Genomic DNA, 21,529 nt, shown 5'->3' with positions numbered 1-21,529 from the left:
TTTGTGAACAAGATAGAGTATATTTAATAAAGTTCACTTGACATTTCTTTGGAATCAGAGCATGCACCTTTAGACAGAATCTGCCTCAGCTTTCACCTTTTGTTTGTACTCCCTCAGTTCTTTTTCAGACAGATGCCGTAGAACGCACATAGCTGCTTTCCCTTCTTTAATGACCTTTGGCCTGAATGCGTAGGTAGCTTTGTCAGGCATGGACTGAACAATTTGATCCAGCAACATTTCCTTGGATAAGAGATTAATAGATTAGAAGAAAGCTTAAAGCTATTCCACCTAATAATGTATGTTTCACACATGTACTGTTATTTACAGTTAAAATTATTTGAATTGAGTATCCTAGCTGAAGCTACTAGTACCACAACTGGAAAGCATTTGGAAAAATACTGGGTACGATATCTGATGAAGATCCATATAAAATGTAATTATGTAAAATTTCTCTTCCTAACATATTAGGCTAAATTTTCAAAAATCTAAATATATCACTGAATTTACAACTATGCTGCTGAAAATAGCCATAACCATTGGTAACATGCAATTCTTGCAAGAGAAAGGTATTATCTACACCATATTAGAATAATGTAGCCCAAGATGGGAAGGTGCAAAAAACCACATGTTCCACATAATCACTTTTCTTTTATTCAGAATTTTTTTTTTGTTGCCAGGATGGAGTGGTCCAATGCCTGTGCAATTCAGGTGGTACAGTGAAGACCAGCTTCACTACATCTTAGTCAGGCTTTCTAATTTGGGACCTGTCAAAGCAAACTAATTGACAGCAGCAACTAAGTCAACCATGAAATAAATTCCTCACATGCAGCCCATCATTGACCATACTGATAGCTGTATGGAAAGTTGAAGGGGTCAGTCAAGCCTATTTTGGCAAGCTAGCATATCCTCAAAAGGAACAATTTGGAGTTTTGAGTCAATAAGCCAAATTTAGGTGAGATATAAGCTGAAAATTACAATAATTCTTGCACAAAAACAGCTAACAAAGTCTTAATTAGGAAGGTGTTACTTATTGCATTCTCCAAGTATTAAGGCATGGAAGCTCTGATTTTCTTAACACTGCATAGATAAGTGTTCTGCTCAAATCAAACACGTAAGATAAATGCAGTTTTCCATGGTTGATTGGGAGAACCCCTTAAATTTCCAGCAAACCAGTTAAAACCACTGCTGCAATTTTGATTACAGATTCAAAATGGAGATGGCCTGATTTCAACTGCATCACTTAATTTACAAGGGAAACCAGAGATAGCACCCTTATATTAATGTAGTCACCATTGCTCTCCAAGGCCCTTTATGATTTCAGCTGTAGCTCAGAAATCTTCAAAGAAGATTGTTATAATATGCTGTACATTACCATTTGAACTTAAAGGAAAAAGCAAGGGTACTATGGCTTCTTTAATGGCCACATTTTTGGCACCACTTTCAAGTATAAAATTTGAAAACCCATGTAAAGCTACCCCAGAACACACTGCAAAACTCGCCAAATATTTGGACGCCTCTACAAAAGACAATTTGTATTTTGGGAGAGCATTTCTGGACTGGTGTGTTAACTTATTCGGTTCAGTAACAGTGCCACTTTGCTGTCATCCTAGTTGTGTGTGGAAGATGGGAATGAAGTTCTCTATTTTTTTAAAATTTATTTAGAGATACAGCACTGAAACAGGCCCTTCGGCCCACCGAGTCTGTGCCGACCATCAACCACCCATTTATCCCAATCCTACACTAATTCCATATTCCTACCACATCCCACCTATCCCTATATTTCCCTACCACCTACCTATACGAGGGGTAATTTATAATGGCCAATTTACCTATCAACCTGCAACTCTTTTGGCATGTGGGAGGAAACCGGAGCACCCGGAGGAAACCCCCGCAGACACAGGGAGAACTTGCAAACCCCACACAGGCAGTACCCAGAATTGAACCCGGGTCGCTGGAGCTGTGAGACTGCGGTGCTAACCACTGCGTCACTGTGTCTTGATATCATTTTCTGAAAGTAAGCATCCACAAATCACACCCTCCATTTAACCCTTCCAATCAGATGAGACTTCTTTAATTTCAATGAAAAAAGATACACTAAGACTCAAGACAAATGTTCATGTGCACACCATATCTACATCTGATCACAACTGAGATTCTAAAATTTTGTTTTCCAATAATTAAAGAATCATAGGAGAGGTAATACAGATAGGGAAAGGGACAAATGCATCGCACTACCATGCCAAAATATTAAGGTCACATTTTTGCACATCTCTGGCACTGGGTATTTCATGGTATATGAAGGATGCTTCCATCTGAAAAATGAATATGGTCCTAAAAGCAATCATCTAATTATATTTTAAGAGAATGAAAATGGAGATTGATTTATCTAACACATGTTCAGTCTTTAAGTCCTACCATCTTATCTGCTTTGTCCACAGCAGCTCCTTTTCTAACAGTAATCCGAACATGGTGCTTCTTCTCAACCCATTGCTGGATCTGCTTAATTTTTGTTTGCAGGTCATGCTTTGCAATGTCTGCTGAGAAAGTCTGTTCCTTGATTTGAATAGGTCCTGCATTCAAAAGCAGAGATTAAAAAAAATATTGTGCAAATTTTTGTTAATAAAGTTTGTACCTTCAGCCATTTAAACTAGCCCCTATGCTCAAAATCCCTCTTAAATTTTCTTTTCATTAATTTCCATTGCTGTCCTCTAGTTATTTCTATTTTTTATTTAAAGATACAGCACTGAAACAGGCTCTTCAGCCCACCGAGTCTGTGCCGACCAACAACCAACCATTTATACTTACCCTACAGTAATCTCATATTCCCTACCTACACTAGGGGCAATTTGCAACAGCCAATTTACCTATCACCTGCAAGTCTTTGGCAGTGGGAGGAAACCGGAGCACCCGGTGAAAACCCACGCGGTCACAGGGAGAACTTGCAAACTCTGCACAGGCAGTACCCAGAATTGAACCCGGGTCCCTGGAGCTGTGAGGCTGCGGTGCGAACCACTGCGCCACTGTGCTGCCCCTTGTTTATTTTGAAGTAATATTTTAGATTGGATTATTCATCTATGCTGTTAATGTCAGTATATTAGCTTTTCATTCAAAAGACCTGTCAGCAGTGGGTATGAGTTATTCAATGATTGTGTCCATATTTGATGTGTGCCTTGACATGTTTTTGATAGGCTGTCACACTAATGAGAAAATCCTGTGATGTTGCAGTCTTACACTCTGGCCACTGGGTGGCTTTAGAGGTTTGAACCCATTCATCCCGTAGAAATACATCGCTCAGCTTTTGCTTCTATTTTTGATGTCATTTAGATTTTCTTTAACTGCTCGGTTAAGTTTAAATATTTAACAACTTTTACAGTTTCTAATCAAAGGCCTTTATTTTTGTTGCTATCTGGTTATCAAGCCCTTGGCCTGCAGCCAGGACTTGATAATTAATTTTTTAGGTGGGACTCCCAACATTTATTAAACTGAAGGCTCATTCTTAGCCAGGCTTCCTTCTCGCACCCCACCTTCTTTCACTGTCCCTCCTTCCCGACACCTTCGTGTCCTATCATCTCTCCTTCCCCTGGCCTCTAATCATCATCTACCAAGCCTGCCAGCTGACCCCCACCAAACTTTAATCCTGCTCTATCTCGTACACTTTGGCCTCTAACTCTGCTTGATATTTCCCTTTGTCCTCAACCTGTGACTGTGCTCTACCTTAACGCCTTCTGCCTGCCTGCTTTGGTCTCTAACCCTCCAACACAATTCGTTCTTCCTTAAACTTAGCTGAATGGCGGTGCAGTCTCAAGGGATCAAATGGCCTGCTCCTGTTTCCTATGTCCCTGAGCCAAGATTCAATTATCTCCTGACTCTCTACCATCCCTTTATCTAAATAGTGTACTTCATACCAACTGCCCACACATAACTTTGAGGAATTAACTAGCACCATCTAAAACGTTGCAATATTGAGGTTTCCCCTTAACCACTGCCTTTCTAAACTGTAGAGATTAAGTTTACCTTGACTCATAAACTCATCCAATTTACATTTTTGCACCTTAGCTAATGCATACAAAGACAATACTCAAGGTACAATCCATTGGTGTCTTTGTTTTTAGGTACACACCTGCTAAGTTATACGAGAATGTCTGAAAACACATGTAGCTGGCTATTTTGCACTTTTTAAAAAAGGATTGGGAAGAAAAAGGAAATTTCACCACAAATGCCTTGACATGATTTGTTCTTTATCCAAATTAATTAATTGAACAGATGACAAAATGACAAATAAAATTTCATCTTGAAGAAATGTATACATTGCTCAAGCTCATTATTTATACTTATAGCAATCAAGATTATGCAGTTTTTAATTAAGAAAAATTAAAGTACTGTATATAGTCCTGTAGTTTTAAGGGGATGGGGGGAAAGCTATCTTTTCGCTCTGAGCAGTGAAAAACCAGGTGACTTCAGTCACTATTAAAAGAATATCCATTATATATTTATTCTTCTTCAGCTTTCAAGGCTCTTAATATAGATGTTTCAAAGAAGATTCACAAACTAATGCAACAGCACCCCACCCCCATGCTGCTTATATTACAGTATCATAGAATCTTACAGCACAGAAGGAAGCCATTCGGCTCAGTGTGCCTGCACAAGCTCTTTGAAAGAATTATCCAATTAGTCCTGCACCCCTCCTGCTATTTCTTCATAGCTCTGCAAATTTTTCCTTCTCGAGTATTTATTCAATTCCCTTTGACAGTTACAATGGAATCCATAGGATATGAAATTTCTAAAACTGCTGCATATTTCATTTAAAGAGGCATTGGTGAAGCTCAAAATCTAGGTTGACAACTAGCATCAACCAGTTACCAAAATAACTATAACAGTCATGAAGATCAAGTTGTCAGTAAAAAGTAATGCAGGTTTAAAAAAAAAAAATCCCCACTATCCCTAACCAGGTTCAACTTGCAAAATCAGTTAGTGGTTGCTGCATAAGCCATATGTCCTGCCCTCTCATCTTTCATCAGTTTTTTTTTATGTAGAGGTAGGATTATGAGCACAATTGTAAGAATCCAGAGGCAGTCAGATTAGCCATTTGAAGGTGTTTTATCTTATAAGTAGCCTTATGGATATCCTGGCCTGGAGTTTCTGCTCGATCGTGGTGGTTTTTTGGTGCACTTCCCCCAGGATCAGCATAATTTTATTTGTAAAAATTGCATTTTAAAATGCTTAATTGTGCTGGTTCATAGATTTTGTGTTCAGCAATATGCAAATGAATGAGTGAAAACTCTCAAAAAAGGTGCAATTTTGGGCCCAATTTGTGCTGGAATCACCGATTATGCCAAAAGCCAAATTCTACTCCCCTTATTGTGGAAATATTAATGTTCGTGCTTATACTAGAGTACAGGAGAAAAGGACATATCCTGCTAAAACTATGTTTTGGACTTTAAGATCGCTTTTGGTGGCGCGGGGGGGAAGAGAAAAAGCAGGTCAGGTATGTGCTGAAAACATCCCCAAAAACTTGCATTTATATGACATTTTATCACGTTGAGATGTCTCAACGCACTTGACACAAAAATATTTCTTCAGGTATTGTGATCATTATGTAGATAAACAACAGATATTCTGTGTTAACAATGTCTATTACTGCTTATGGAACAATCACCCAGTCACACTGTTTTAGGTGATACTGATTGAGTGGTTTAACAGAGGGCACACTCCATGACTTGAATAGTTCCACTGGATCTTTAATATCCATCAGAATCCCCAGAAAAACCCATGGTCTTAATACCTCATCTGATGGATGAAACATAGCACTAGATGGTCCTATTGTTAAGACAAATCCAGCACCGTATTTCGAATTTTCTCCCCTCTCATGGTGAGGGGGGACAAGAACACAAGAAATAAGAGCAGAAGTAGACAATATGGCCCATCGAGCCTGCTCCGCCGTTCAATACGATCATGGCTGATCTTGGGTTTCAATTCCACTTTCCTGCCCACTCCCCATATCCCTTGATTCCCTGGTAGACCAAAAATCTATCTATCCCAGCCTTAAATGATGGATACTATCTGAGGTAGAGAATTCCAAAGATTCACACTACTTTGAGTGTAGTAATTTCTCCTCATCTCAGTCCTGAATGATCGGCCCCTCATCCTGAGACTGTGCCTCCGCGTTTTAGATTCCCCGACCAGTGGAAACAATCTCTCAGCTTCTACCCCATCAAGCCCTTTCAGAATGTTGTATGTCTCGATTAGATCGTCCCTCATTCTTCTAAACTTCAGAGAATATCGACCCAGTTTACTCAGCCTCTCATCATAGGACAACCCCCTCATTAAAAAAGGATGAATTTGATAAATATCTCTCAAGAAACTTATCTATCCACTCACCAGTTTTGGGTTTATTCTTTTGTTTTTCTCGGAGTTTCATTTGTTCTTCATGGATCTGTTTTCCTGTCATTAGTTTGTACACTGGAGGGTCTGCATTTTCTCTGAGAGGTACAACCTTGACTCCACGCTCATCCATGATCCGAATAACATCAGCTCTGTGCAGATTTCCCAGGTTCTCTCCATTTTCATCAATCACGTGAATGATGCGGTGGTGAATCTTTCTGCCAAGGCTCCCCAAAGTTCTTCGTGCTCTTGAATCCTTTTCTTCCCTGTGCTGCGTTGTCTCAGGCTCACCCTCACCAACTGTTATAAAAGTTTTTACAGGTTGACTCCAGGGGCCTGGTTTCCAATAGGGTATGATGCATCTGGATTGGGGTATCATTGCTTTCATCACAGTTTGTACCAAGAAAGTATTAAAATGCCTTGCACTCTCAGTAAAAAGATACCAACTAGCATAACCAGTTTTAGTTTGGAGAGCAATTTTCCTTATGCAATGTGTAGCCATCCTGAAAGGCAATTCAAACAGAAAGAATTACTGAGTTAGTGGATTAATGGAAGGTTTGACCAGCTGGGCTTTATGCTACTTTGGTTGTGTTGTGACTTTTAATGTCATTATAGTTACCGCATAACTTGACCTGAAAGCGATGTGCTTCAGTTTATCAATTGTAATGAGCTGGGAAACTCCGATAAGACGGGGTCAGAAATGAAAAATGCAACTGCATTGGCGTGAATAAAAACCTTTTAAGCATGAGCTTATGCAATTTATATTTTTATCATTAGGGCATAGAACCATAGAAATTTATAGCATGGAAGGAGACCATTCTGCCCATAGCTCTTTGCTACAACAATCCAAAATTAATCTCACTGATCCCTCTCCTCCATAGCACCTTATATTCCCCTGCTTTAAATATTTATCCACTTTTCCTTTAAAAGATGGAATGCTGCCTGCCTCACCACTCTTAAGTAAAGCATGCCATACTCCAACAACACTCTCCATAAAGAAATCTCTCCTAACCTCTCTTTTCACTTTCAGTAATTTTAAATTGATGATTCCCCAACAAGAGCTACTGGTAGTCTGTCCCTACTCCCCCTATGACAATACTTCATATTTGAAATGAAGTTATATAATGGATGTGTGTTGCTGGCTTACCTTATCCTGTTTATTTTTCAGTTGAAATATCTAGTCTGTCACATTATTTGCAAAGTTTAATCAATGCCAGAACCTTTCAAAACCACTTAAAACTTGCCCATTGCAAATACATTTTACTTTTCTAAACTTGCATACTTTCACCAGAATTCTGAAAAGTGAAAACTTTGGGAGGAAAAGTTACATGATCACAAGATAAATACAGTTGAAGAATATTGGGATTTAAGTGGACGTAGAAATCTCTTGGTACCATCCAAAGGAAAGCAGGATTGTCCTAACATAGGGTCTTGCTACGCAGAAATTGGCTGCTGTATCTGCCGATACAACGGTGACTACTTTTTGCTTTGAAGCCGCTTGAGAACGCAAAAGATACTTTATTTCAAAACTCCGTATAATCTAGTAGTGTTTGAATAATCACGGAGAGGCAATGGCAGTAGATTAGAAACAGATCAATGTGATGCCAATATTAAAAGGTGGGGGCAAAACACTGAGGCAACTACAGACCTTATCGTACCATCCAATGTAAAATATGGAATCAATTGTTAGGTGTGAACTTGAAATTATCTGCATTATATAACTTAATTAACAGTCAGTATGGATTCAGAGAGATATCCTAGCTAACCCACCTTCTTAACTTCTTTGACAAAGTATCCTAAGTGAACTGTAGTAAGCCTTACAACATGTACCTCGGCTTCAGAAGGCATTTAACGATCTTAAACCCGGATTGACTGCCTTCCAATTATTAAACGTTATTATACTGATCATGTAGTGACGATGCAAAACATGCAGTGTAACCGCAGGCATCTTGCTGTCTGTTCAGCATTTGGTGTTTGATGCAAGGGTACTTGAGGAGGTACAAGATTATGGGTATCACTTGAAGTATCTGCAAAGCCAACTTTACACATTTAAAATTAATGTTAAGTAAAAGCCCACAGATTATTTTTGAATTTTATTAGCTGCTGGCAGAGTTCTGCCTGCATGAAGCAGGTTTATTTTGTCTAAGCTGACAGCACTTCAAGTGACTGTAGAATTCGAGATTGCCTATTAATTGTGCTTTGAAAATCATTTTGGTTAAAATCAGTCCATGTCATTTAACTGCCCCTTAAATGAACTGCAGCTGGATAAGGCTTCCAGTCAATCTATCCATGAATGTCCCAGCTAATAAATAAAGTACTAATCACACCTGTTAGTCTTCTGTAGAATAGGATCTCAGATGTGAGACTTCAGTGTTCAAACTAATTCAGTATCATTCCTAAAACAAGATAGATAGTAGTTTTGATGAAAAGTCACAGACCTGAAATATTAGCTGCCAGACCTGCTGAATGTTTCCAGCATTTTCTATTTTTATTTCAGATAGGTCAATTGGCTTCAGTTTATTACAATTATTAGGTTGTTCACATTAATTCATATAGTATATTCATACAATAGTACTGAAGACCTGTGCTCCAGAACTTGCCGCGCCCCTAGCCAAGCTGTTCCAGTACAGCTACAACACTGGCATCTACCCGCCAAAGTGGAAAATTGCCCACGTATGTCCTGTACACAAAAAGCAGGCCAAGTCCAACCTGGCCAATTATCGCCCCATCAGTCTACTCTCAATCATTAGTAAAGTGATGGAAAGTGCCATCAAGCAGCACTTGCTTAGCAATAACCTGCTCAGTGATGCTCAGTTTGGATTCTGCCAGGGCCATTCAGCTCCTGCCCTCATCACAGCCTTGGTTCAAACATGGACAAAAGAGCTGAACTCAAGAGGTGAGGTGAAAGTGACTGCCCTTCACATCAAGGCAGCATTTGACCAAGTATGGCATCAAGGAGCCCTAGCAAAACTGAGGTCAATGGGAATCAGGGGGAAAACTCTCCACCAGTTGGAGTCATACCTAACGCAAAGGAAGATGGTTGTGGTTGTTGGAGGTCAATCATCTCAGCTCCAGGATATCACTGCAGAAGTTCCTCAGGGTAGTGTCCTAGGCCCAACCATCTTCAGCTGTTTCATCAATGACCTTCAATCATAAGGTCAGAAGTGGGGATGTTTGCTGATGATTGCACAATATTCAGCACCATTCACGATTCCTCAGATAAGGAAGCAGTCTGTGTAGAAATGCAGCAAGACCTGGACAATATCCAGGCTTGGGCTGATAAGTGACAATTAACATTCATGCCACACAAGTGCCAGGCAATGACTATCTCCAACAAGAGAGAATCTTACCAACTCCCCTTGACATTCAATGGCATTACCATCGTTGAATCCCCCACTATCAACATCCTAGGGGCTACCATTGACCAGAAACTGAAGTGGAGTAGCCATATAAATACCATGGCTACAAGAGCAGGTCAGAGGCTAGGAATCCTGCGGCGAATAACATCTCCTGATTCCCCAAAGCCTGTCCACCATCTACAAGGCACAAGTCAGGAGTGTGATGGAATACTCTCCACTTGCCTGGATGAGTGCAGCTCCAACAACACTCAAGAAGCTCGACACCATCCAGGACAAAGCAGCCCACTTGATTGGCACTCCATCCACCAACGCACAGTGGCAGCAGTGTGTACTATCTACAAGATGCACTGCAGCAACGCACAAAGGCTCCTTAGACAGCACCTTCCAAACCTGCAACCTCTACCAACTAGAAGGACAAGGGCAGCAAATGCATGGGAACACCACCACCTCCAAGTCACACACCATCCTGACTTGGAACTATATCGTCGTTCCTTCACTGTCGCTGGGTCAAAATCCTGGAACTCCCTTTATTACAGCACTGTGGGTCTACCTACCTCACATGGACTGCAGCGGTTCAAGAAGGCTGCTCACTACCACCTTCTCAAGGGCAATTAAGGATGGGCAATAAATGCTGGCCTAGCCAGCGACACCCACATCCCATGAATGAATAAAAACAAATTTACAATTTCCCCCTCACTAGATATTATACAGTCTTTATACTAGCATACCTCAATTTTAAAATTCTCATCCTTGTTTTCAACTCCCTCCAATTATTAATGGCCAACATTTATTCCTCAACTAACACTACCAAAAATGGATGAACTGATCAAGTATCTCATTTGTTGGCTGTAGCACCTTGTTATGCACAAATTGGCTGCTATAAATGCCTAGATAACTGCAGTTACTGTACTTTTAAAAGTAATTCTGTGGCCCATCGCCAAGACTGCCTATTCCACACATTGCCTGTCTCCACCCCTGCCTCAGCTCATCAGCTGCTGAAACCCTCATCCATGCCTTTGTTAACTCTAGACTTGATTATTTCAATGCTCTCCTGGCTAGTCTACCATCTTCCACCCTCCATAAACTTAAGCTCATCCAAACTCTGCTGCTTGTACCCTAAATACAGTAGAAACTCACATCAAGTCCCATTCATCCATCACTCTAGTGCTCCATGTCTTACATTGGCTCCTGATCCAGCAACACCTCAATTTTAAAATTGTCATTCTTGTTTTTAAATCCTTCCAGGGCCTTGGCCCTCCCTATCTCTGAAACTTCTTCCAGCCCTACAACCCTCCAAGATCTGTGCATTCCTCTAATTCTGGCCTCTTACACATCCCCAATTTTATTTGTTCCACTGGCAGTGTGCCGGCAGCTGCCTCGGTCCTAAAACTTTGCAATTCCTGCCCTCAACCTCTCAGTCCCTTTAAGATGCTTCTTAAAACCTACCTCTTTGACCAAGCCTTTGGTCACCCATCATAATATCTCCTAATATGGCTCAGTGTCAAGTTTCTGTTTGATAACACTCCTTTGAGGCACCTCAGGACATTTTACTACTACAATAAATGTGCTATATAAATGCACGTTGTTGCAAAGCACTATGGGTGTCTTGAATCTGTAAAAGACATTATTTAAACTTTAGTTCATTCTTTCTTTTACCAATTGCTGTTCTGTTGGAAGTTCTGACTTGCAACCCACTTTCCAGCAGTCTAACAGACACTAATGGGCTTTTTAAAACCAAACACAATTTAACGTGTAAATAAAAAATCCTCAAATCTACAAATTCATGTTAATAAACTAACACTAGACGCTCTGACAAGTAATGATTTATTAGGGTAGGGCTGGAAGATTTGGCAGAGTTTAAAAAAAATTAACAGTAGATTTGCCATCAGCGTTTAAAATCACTCCTCTCAACCCTGCTCCCGGCCCGGCTCTCACTCCAGGCCCAGGCCCTCACCCCAGCTCCAGGTCCTGGTCCCGGCCTTCACCCCAGCTCCAGGTCCCGGTCCCGGCCCCGGCTCCGGCTCTCCCCCAGCTCCAGGCCCAGGCCTTCATTCCCCGCCCCGGTCCTCACCCCAGGTTATCCGTGTTTCTGTGCGCGTCAAATTCACCTCAATACAGCTCAAGCTGCAGTGACGAGGAATCCACGGAAAGTCAGAGCTCAACTCACCGCAACACAGGCAGAGGCGGAGACTGAGAATCAACAACAACATATTTCTGTAGCGCCCTTCTAATGATAGAACATCTCAAGTCGTTCCACAGAGGCATTATAAAACAAAATATGACACCAAGCCACAAAATTAATCATTAGATGACCAAAAACTTGGTGAAAAAGCAAAATACTGCAGATGCTGGAAATCTGAAATAAAAAGAAGAAATGCTGGAAATACTCAGCAGGTCTGGCAACATCTGTGGAGAGAGAAGCAGAGTTAACGTTTCAGGTCAGTGACCCTTCTTCAGAACTCTGGTGAAAGAGGTGGGTTTTAAGGAGCGTCTTAAAGGAGGAAAGTGAGGTGTAGGGAGGGTATTCTAGAGCTTCGTGCATTGGCAGCTGAAGGCATGGCCACGAATGATGGAGCGGTTGAAATCGGATTCACAAGGCCAGAATTAGAGGAGCGCAGATATCTCGGAGGGTTGTGGGGTGGAGGAGATTACAGAGATAGGGAGGGGTGAGGCCATGGAGGGATTTGAAAACAAGGATGAGAATTTTAAAATCAAGATGTTGCTTGACCAATGTAGGTGAACATGCACAGGAGTAATAGGTGACTGGGACTTAGTGTGAATTAGGACAAGGGCAGCAGAGTTTTGGATGATCTCAAATTTACATGGGAGACCAGCCAGCAGTGCATTGGAATAGTCAAGTCTAGAGGTAATGAAGGCATGAATGAGGGTTTCAGCAAAAGATGAGCTGAGGCAGGGGCAAAATCAGGCGATGTTATGGAGGTGGAATGAGGCGGTCTTAGTGATAGCTTGAATATGTGGTTGGAACCTCACCTCGGGGTCAAATATGAGACCAAGTTGCAAACATTCTGGTTTAGTCTCACTCAGTTGCCAGGGAGAGGCATGGAGTCGGTAGCTAGGGAACAACATTTGAAGCAGGGTTCGAAAACAATGGATTCAGTCTTCCCAATATTTAATTGGACCACCCAATATCCCTTCCTTGTCCCCATTGTTAGCCAATCACTGCGGGACAACTGAGAATCACAGAAAGAGACTGAGAATCACTGTGAGACAGACTATGAAATGCAAAGAGACTGAGAATCACTGACTCAGACAGACCAAATCACTGAGAGAGACTGAGAAGCACAGAGAGAGAGACTGAGAAGCACAGAGGAAGACTGAGAAGCACAGAGGAAGACTAAGAATCACTGAGGGACAGAGTCAGTGAGAGAGACTGAGAATCAGTGAGAGACCAAGAAGCACTGACAGAGAGTTAGTCCCACTCCTCTGCCTTTTCCCTATGCCCCTTCAATGTTTTTCTTTTCTGATAATTATTCAATACCCTTTTGAAAGCCACAACTGAATCTGCCTCCACCACACTCGCAGGCAGTGCATTCCAGATCCTAACCACTTGCTGTCTAAAAAGGTTTTTCCTCTCGTTGCCTTTTGTTCTTTTGCCATTCACCTTAAATCAGTGTCCTTTGGTTCTCGACTTTCTCTACAGAGAACAGTCCCAGCTTCTCCAATCTATCCAGATAACTAAAGTCCCTCATCTCTGGAACCATTCTTCTAAATCTTTTCTGCACCCTCTCCAATGCCTTCACATCCTTCCTAAAGTGCTTTTATACTCTAAGCCTTTATTTATAAAGCCCAGGAACAATGCTTTCTCAACCTGTCCTGCAACTTTCACTTCTTTATGCACATATACCCCCAGGTCCCCCTGCTCCTGCACCCACTTTAGACTTGTATCGTTTATTTTATATTACCTCTCCTTATATTTTGGTAGGAAAAAATCATTTACATTTCTCTGAATTAAATTCCATCTGCCACGTGTCCACCCATTCAACCAGCCTATGTCCTCTTGAAGTCTATCCCTATCCTTCTCACAGTTCACAATACTTCCAAGTTTTGTGTCATCTGAAAATGTTTAAATTGTGCCCTGCACACCCAAGTCTAGGTCATGATATATCAAGAAAAGCAGTGGTCCTAATTCTGATCCCTGAGGAACGCCACTATATACCTTCCTCCAGTCTAAATAACAACTATTCACCACTAGTCTCTGTTTCCTGTCACTCAGCCAACTTTTATCCATGCTGCCACTGTGCCTTTTATGTCATGAGCTTTAACTTGGCTGACAAGCCCCTCTTATGTGGCATTTTATCAAACACCTTTTTAGAAGTCCACATACACCACATCAACGATATTACCCTCATCAACTCTCTGTTACCTCACCAAAAAATTCAGTCAAGTTAGTTAATTTTGATTTGCCCTTAACAAATTCGAGCAGGCTTTCCATAACAAATCCTCATTTGTCCAAGTGCTTGTTAATTTTGTCCTGGATTATCATTTCCCAAAGTTTTCACACCACCGAGGTTAAACTGATAGGACTGTAGTTGCTGGGTTTATCCTTACACTGTTGTATGAACAAGGGTGTAACATTTGCAATTCTAGTCATCTGGCACCACCCCTGTATCGAAGGAGGATTAGAAGATTATGGCCTGTACCTCTGCAACTTCCTCCCTTACTTCCCCCATTATCCCCGGGTGCATCTCATTCGGTCCTGGTGACTTGTCAACTTTAAGCATCACCAACCTTTCTAATACCTCCTCTTTATCAATTTTTAGCCCATTCAGTGTCTCGACTACATCCTCTTTCACTATGATTTTGGCAGCATCTTCCTTGGTAAAGACAGATGCAAAGTAGTCATTTAGTACCTCAGCTATGCCCTCTGCCTCCATGCATAAATCTCCTTTTTGGTCCCTAATCAGCCCCACTCCTACTTTTACCATCCTTTTAATCTTTATATGCTTAAAGAAGACTTCTGGATTCCCTTTTATGTTAGCTGCCAGTCTTCTCTTATTCTCGCTTTGCTTCCCATATTTCTTTTTTCGTTTACCCTCTAAACTTTCTATATTCATCCTGGTTCTCACTTGTATGACATTTGTCATACACACCCTTTTTCTGCTTAATCTTCCTTTCTAACTCTTGTTATCCAGGTAGTTTTGGGTATGTTTGTCCTACCTTTCCCCCTCTTGGGAATGTACCTCAACTATACCCAAACCATCTCCTTTTTATAGGCAACCCATTGTTCAATTACAGTTTTGCTTGTCAATCTTTGATTCAGATTTACCTGGGCCAGGTCTGTTCTCACCCCATTGAAATTGGCCCTCCTGCTGTTAAATATTTTTATTCTGGATTGCTCCTTGTCCTTTTCCATAGCTAACCTAAACCTTATGGTACTATGATCACTGTCTCCTAAATGTTCTCCTACTGACGCTTGATCCACTTAACCCACCTCATTCCCTAGAACTGGATTCAGCAGTGCCTCCTTCCTCATTGGACCGGAAACATACTGATTTAGAAAACTTTTCTGAACACACTTCAGAAACTCTACCCCCTCTCTGTCCTTTGCACTATGACTACCCAGTCTATAGTAGGATAGTTAAAGACATCCTCTCTCTCCATTACTAATATTCTGTGTCATCAATATTGCCACTCCTCTTCCCTCTTTCCTTCCCTATCTTTCCTGAGCACCTTGTATCCAGGAATATTTTAGTAACTAATCCTGCCTTTTTTGAGCCAGATCAACATTAGCAACACAGTATCATATTCCCACTTGGAAATCTGCACCTGCAGTTCACCAACCTTATTTACCACACTCTGTGCATTCACATACATGCACAGTAAACCTCATTTAGACCTCATTGCATTCCTCTTACTCTGCCCACACTTAATGCCTCATTATTTCTTACTCTAGTGCTATCTGTCGCTCCCAATTCTTTGCCCACCTTGTTTTTCCTCTCTAATTTTACCTCGCTGTTCCCATTTCCCTGCCAAATTAGCTTAACTTAGATTTATACTCAGAGAGAGAGTAAGAATCTGTGAAATTGAGAATCATAGAGAGAGAGAGCGACTGAGAATCATGGAGAGGTTGAGGATCACTGAAAGAGAGAGACTGAGAATCACAAAAAGAGACTGACTGAGAATCACTGAGATGGGGCTTGAGAATCACAGAGAGATATTTGGAATCGAGAGTGAGTGACGGAGGATCACAGAGAAACTTGGAATCACCAAGGGAGATAGACTGAGAATTGCTGAGAGAGAGAAAGACTGAAACTCAGAGACTGAGAATCACAGACTGAGAATCAGAGAGAGACTGATCATCTCTGAAAACAGAATCACCAAGAGAGAGACTGAAAATCACCAAGAGGGTTAGACTGAGAATTACTGAGAGACAGTCTGAGAAACACTGATAGGGAGAGACAGAGAATCACTGGGAAAAAGACTGAAAATCACCAACAGAGACAGGAAATCACAGGAATAGTCTGAGAATCACAGAGAGACCGAGGCCCACTGCAAGGGATACTGACAATAACTGAAAGAGAGACAGAGAATCACAGAGTGAGACTGAGAATTAGACTAGAATCAGTGATCGGCAGAAACTAAGTATCACTGCATTAGAGACTCTGAATCAGAGAGAGACTGAGAATCACGCAAAGCGACTGAGAATCATGAAGAATGAGACTGGGAACCATTGGGAGAGAGACAGAGAATGACTTAGAAACGGAGAATCACAGAGACAGTGACTGAGATATACCAAGTGACAGACTGAGAATCACTGAATGAGACTGAGAATTACTAAGAAAGAGACTGGGAACCATTGAGAGGAAGAGAATGAAAATCACAGAGAGAGGGAGAACTGGGAATCACTGAGAAAGGCTGAATATCAGAGAGGGAGACTGAGAGTCACAGAATGGCAATCACTGAGACTAGGAATCTTAGAGAGAGTGACTGAGAATTACTGAGGGAGAGACTGAGAATCATTGGGATAGAGACTGGGAATCACTGAGAGGCGGAGAATCAGACAGAGAGTAAGAATCAGAGTTAGCCTGAGAATCACAGGGAGAAACTGAGAATCACTGAGGTGGAGAGTGAATCACTGAGGGAGGCTGAGAACCACAGAGATTGAGAATCAGAGTGAGTGACTGAGAATCAAAGAGAGACTTATAGCCACTGAGGGAGATTGAGAATCATTGAGACAGAGACTGAGACTTACCAAGTGACAGACTGAGAATCACCGAGAGAGACTGCAAATCACTGACATGCGGATAATCACTTAGAGTCTCAGTCACTGAGAGGGAGACAGAGAATCACTGAGTGAGACTAAGAATCACTGAGGGGGATACTGAGAATCAGTGAGAGGCACTAAAAATCACACAGCATGATAGTCACTGAGAGACCGTAAGTCAATGACAGAGAATGATAATCACTTACAGAGACTGAGAATTCTTGACAGGGAGACTGAGAATCACAGAGTGAGACTGTGAATCACTGAGAAAGAGAGAGAAAAACTCTGAGACTGACTGGGAATCACAGAGAGAGACAGACTGAGAATCACAGAGAGAGATGGACTGAGAATCACAGAGACTGAGAATCAGATTCTGAGAATCACTGGGAGATAGAATCACAGAAAGAGACTGAAAATCAGTGAGAGCATGATGGACTAAGCATCATGGAGAGAGACTTATATTCACTGAGAGAGAGAATGAGGCTCAGAGAGAGACTGAGAATCACCGAGGAAAACATATTCATTGAGAGTGTGACGAAAATCCCACATGCCAAATGGAAATATTAATTTCATCGTGTGGAACCTTGCCTGAGACATTTACTGAGATTGCTACAAATAACTTTTAAAAAATAGAACAGCGAGCAGCCAAGATGGCCATGCACAATTTGCACATGAGAAGCCAAAGACTGGCTGGAGACAAAGGTGATTAACCAGTCTAGCCAGAACAAAGGGGTGCTCTCCAATTAAATTCCCTAGAATGGTTTTGTCAATGTCGATCGTCAAAAGCCATTGTCTGTGAAAGAGCCACCCCGCCCCCCTCCTCCCCACCAAGTATGTCTGAACAGCCTCGAATTTCAAATAAAAACAAGAAATGCTGGAACCACTCAGCAGGTTTGGCAGCATCTGTGGAAAGAGAAGCAGAGTTAACGTTTCAGGTCAGTGACCCTTCTTTCAAAGATCATTCCAGAAGGTGCTGTTTCAAACAAAGAGGTGGTCACATCACATAACTGCTTGTGTAACTCTGGGAGTTTATGAATTGTGCCTCAGAAAGACAGTAAGTGAAATCCAGGGAAGAAAGCATCTCTCTCACTCTCTCCAGCAAAGTCCCAGGGATGCCTCTACTGCAGCTAAACCTCAAATCTACAGATGTGAGTGTGGACGCATCACATATTTTAGTAATTTTAACCGGTTTAGAGTGATAAGGTTAATAAACTTACACCTTTCTTGTTTAAACTCACGAAAACCTGTCTGATTGGTTCATTTGCAAATATATTAGAGTAACAGGAGCAAGTGCTCACTGAGATGGTAAGTTAAATCACTGTGTTAAAAAAGATAAACCCTGTTGGGGTCAAATCAGAGAAGGGGCGAAAGGGGAGCCTTAGACACCCTTCCTCACCTGGTCGTAAGAAGACTGAGACTGAGAGTTACTGACATGCGGGCAATCACCAAGGGAGCAACTGAGAATCACATAGAGAATGAGAATCACTGAGAAAGACTGATAATCACTGAGAAAAGCTTGGAATCACTGAGAGTGACTGGCAATCATTGAGAGAGAGCTGTTAGTGAGAAATGATATAGGCACTGGAGATCAAGACGTAGAATCAGTCTGGGTAGAAATAAGAAATAGCAAGGGAAAGAATTCCCTGGTGGGAGTAATCTATAGGTCCCCAAACAATAGTTCCGCAGTGGGGCACAGTATGAACCAGGAAATATTGGTGGCTTGTAAGAAAGGTACAGCAATAATCATGGGTGATTTTAATATGCATATAGACTGAATTAATCAAATTGGCAAGGGTAGTCTCGAGGGAGAGTTCATTGAATGTATTAGAGATTGCTTTTTGGAGCAATGTGTTGTGGAACCAACCAGAGAGCAGGCTATTCTAGATTCTGGTATTATGTAATGAGGTGGGATTAATTAATGGTCTCATAGTTAAGGATCCTCTAGGGAAGAGTGATCATAGCATGCTAGAATTTCAAATTCAGTTTCAGGGCGAGAAACTGGAGTCCCCACACTAGCATTCAGGAGTTAAACAAAGGTAATTACATAGGCATGAGGACAGATTTGGCCCTAGTGGACTGGGCAGGAAGACTAAAAGGTAGGACAGTTGATGAGCAATGGCAGATGTTTAAGGAGATATTGAATTCCTCCCAACTAAAATATATTCCAGAGAGGAAGAAAGATTGTAAGAGGAGGAAAAAACATCCATGGCCAAGCAAGGAAGTTAAGGATAACGTAAAGACAAAAATTAAGGCATACCATATTGCAAAGGCCAGTGGCAGGCTGAAAGATTGGGAAATGTTTAAAGATCAACAAAAGGTTACTAAAAAAGTAATAAAAAGAGCAAAGGTAAATTATGAAAGAAAACTAGCGCAAAATATAAAGACGGATGGCAAAAGCTTCTATAAGTATATAAAAGGGAAGAGATAAGCTAAAGTGAAAGTTGGTCCCTTGGAGTATGAGACTGGGGAGTCAATAGTGGGGAACACAGAAATGGCAGAGACACTAAATCAGTATTTTGCTTCAATTTTCATGGTGGAGGACACTAGTAACATCCCAATAGTACCAAGTAATGCAGAGGTTATAGAAAGCGAGGAACTTAGAACAATCATCATCACTAGGGAAAAAGTACTGAGCAAACAATTGGGATTGAAGGTAGACAAGTCCCCAGGGCCTGATGGCCTACAACCTAGGGTCTTAAAGGAAGTGGCAGTGGAGATAGTGGATCCATTGGTTATAATATTCCAAAATTCCCTGGATACGGGAAAGGTTCCAGTGGATTGGAAAAGTGCTAATATTATTCAAAAAGGGAGGGAGGCAGAAAGTGGGAAACTATAGACCAGTTAGTTTAACATCTGTCGTTGGGAAATTGTTAGAATCCATTATTACGGAAGTAATAACAGGACAGTTAGAAAGTCAAAACGTAATCCATCAGAGTCAGCATGGTTTTATGAAGGGTAAATTGTGTTTGACTAATTTGCTAGAGTTCTTCAAAGATGTAACAAATAAAGTGGATAATGGGGATCCTGTAGATGTAGTATATCTGGACTTCCAGAAGGCATTTGATAAGGTGCTGCACAAAAGGTTAAGAGACAAGGTAAGATCACATGGGGTTAGGGGCAATTTATTAGCTTGGATGGAGGTTTGGCTAACCAACAGAAAACAGAGAGTCGGGATAAATGGGTCCTTTTCTGGTTGGCAAGATGTAACTAGTCGGGTGCCACAGGGTTCGGTCGTCGGGTCCCAACTATTTACAATCTATATTAATGACTTGGATGCAGGGATAGAAGGTACTATAGCCAAATTTGCAAATGACACTAAAATAGGTGGGATAGTAAGTTGCAATAAAGAAATAAGAAATTTACAAATGGATCTGGATAGGTTAGGTGAATGGGCCAAAATTTGGCAGATGGGGTTTAACGTGGATAAGTGTGAGGGTATCCATTTTGTTCGGAAGAATAGACAGGCAAATTATTATCTAAATGGTGAGAAACTTCAGAGTGCTTCAGTGCAGAGGGATCTGGGTGTCCTCGTGCATGAATCACAGAAAACTGGTATGCAAGTGCAACAGGTAATAAGGAAGGCAAATGGAATTTTGTCATTTATTGCTAAAGGAATAGAGTATAAAAGTAGGGAAGTGTTGCTGCAACTGTACAAGGCATTAGTGAGACTGCACCTGGAGTATTTCGTACAGTTTTGGTCCCCTTACTTGAGGAGGGATGTAGTTGCATTGGAGGCAGTTCACAGGAGGTTCACTAGATTGATTCCAGAGATGAGGGGTTTGTCTAATGAAGAGAGATTGAGCAGTTTAGGCCTTTACTCTCTATAGTTTAGAAGAATGAGAGGAGATCTAATTGAGGTATATAAGATGATTAAGGGGATTGACAAAGTAGACGTAGAGAGGATGTTTCCTCTGGTGGGGCAATCTAGAACGAGAGGTCATAGTTTTAGGATAAGGGGTAGCAGATTTAAAATAGAGATGAGAAATTACTTCTCTCAAAGGGTCGTGAGTCTGTGGAATTCACTACCCAGAGTGCGGTGGATGCTGGGACATTGAGTAAATTTAAGGAGGAGATAAACAGATTTTTAATTAGTAAGGGGTTGAAGGGTTATGGAGAATGGGCAGGAAAGTGGAGTTGAGGCTGAGATGAGATCAGCCATGATCGTATTGAATGGTGGAGCAGGCTCGAGGGCTGAATTGCCTACTCCTGCTCCTAGTTCTTATATTCTTACATTCTTATGTTTGAGAATCACAGAGAAACTGGGAATCACCAAGGGGTGAGAGAATGAAAATCACCAAGGGAGAGATACTGTGAATCAATGAGGGAAAGACTAAGGCTCACGGAGAGAGACTGAGAATCACTGAGCAGACAATAAGAATTACAGAGAGACTGAAAATTAGAGAGACTTATAATCACGAAAAGGGACTGAGAATCACAGAGGGAGAGAATCCCTATCTATAGTCCTAGTTATTCAATGGACCAGAACACTGGTCCCAACACGTTTCAAGTGAAGCCCATCCCAACAGAACATCTCCCTCTTTCCCCAATACTGGTGCCAGTGCCC

The 21,529-nt window shown here is 41.3% G+C and overlaps 1 protein-coding gene across 7 annotated transcripts; it reads right to left on the bottom strand.

The window, feature by feature from the left end:
• mtif3 (mitochondrial translational initiation factor 3) lies at positions 1 to 12,097 on the bottom strand. 7 transcript variants are annotated; one of them, XM_068033569.1, is made up of 5 exons: positions 11,908 to 11,998; positions 8,709 to 8,777; positions 6,379 to 6,884; positions 2,416 to 2,570; positions 1 to 240 (listed from the first exon to the last, which is right to left on the bottom strand). In XM_068033569.1, the coding sequence occupies exons 3-5, from the start codon at positions 6,881 to 6,883 to the stop codon at positions 70 to 72; spliced, it is 831 nt and encodes a 276-aa protein (XP_067889670.1). In that variant the 5' UTR covers position 6,884; positions 8,709 to 8,777; positions 11,908 to 11,998; the 3' UTR covers positions 1 to 69. The 7 variants fall into 7 exon arrangements, with proteins under 7 accessions (XP_067889670.1, XP_067889672.1, XP_067889673.1 ...); XM_068033571.1 differs by having other exon boundaries at positions 11,849 to 11,935; XM_068033572.1 differs by lacking the exon at positions 11,908 to 11,998 and adding an exon at positions 11,812 to 11,879.
• Positions 12,098 to 21,529: the final 9,432 nt, after the last annotated feature.

The sequence above is a fragment of the Heterodontus francisci genome, chromosome 6 (genome assembly GCF_036365525.1).
Source record: "Heterodontus francisci isolate sHetFra1 chromosome 6, sHetFra1.hap1, whole genome shotgun sequence".
NCBI lineage: Eukaryota > Metazoa > Chordata > Chondrichthyes > Heterodontiformes > Heterodontidae > Heterodontus > Heterodontus francisci.
The sequence above is the reverse complement of the archived record's forward strand: the minus strand, read 5'-3'. Positions and strand labels throughout refer to the sequence as shown.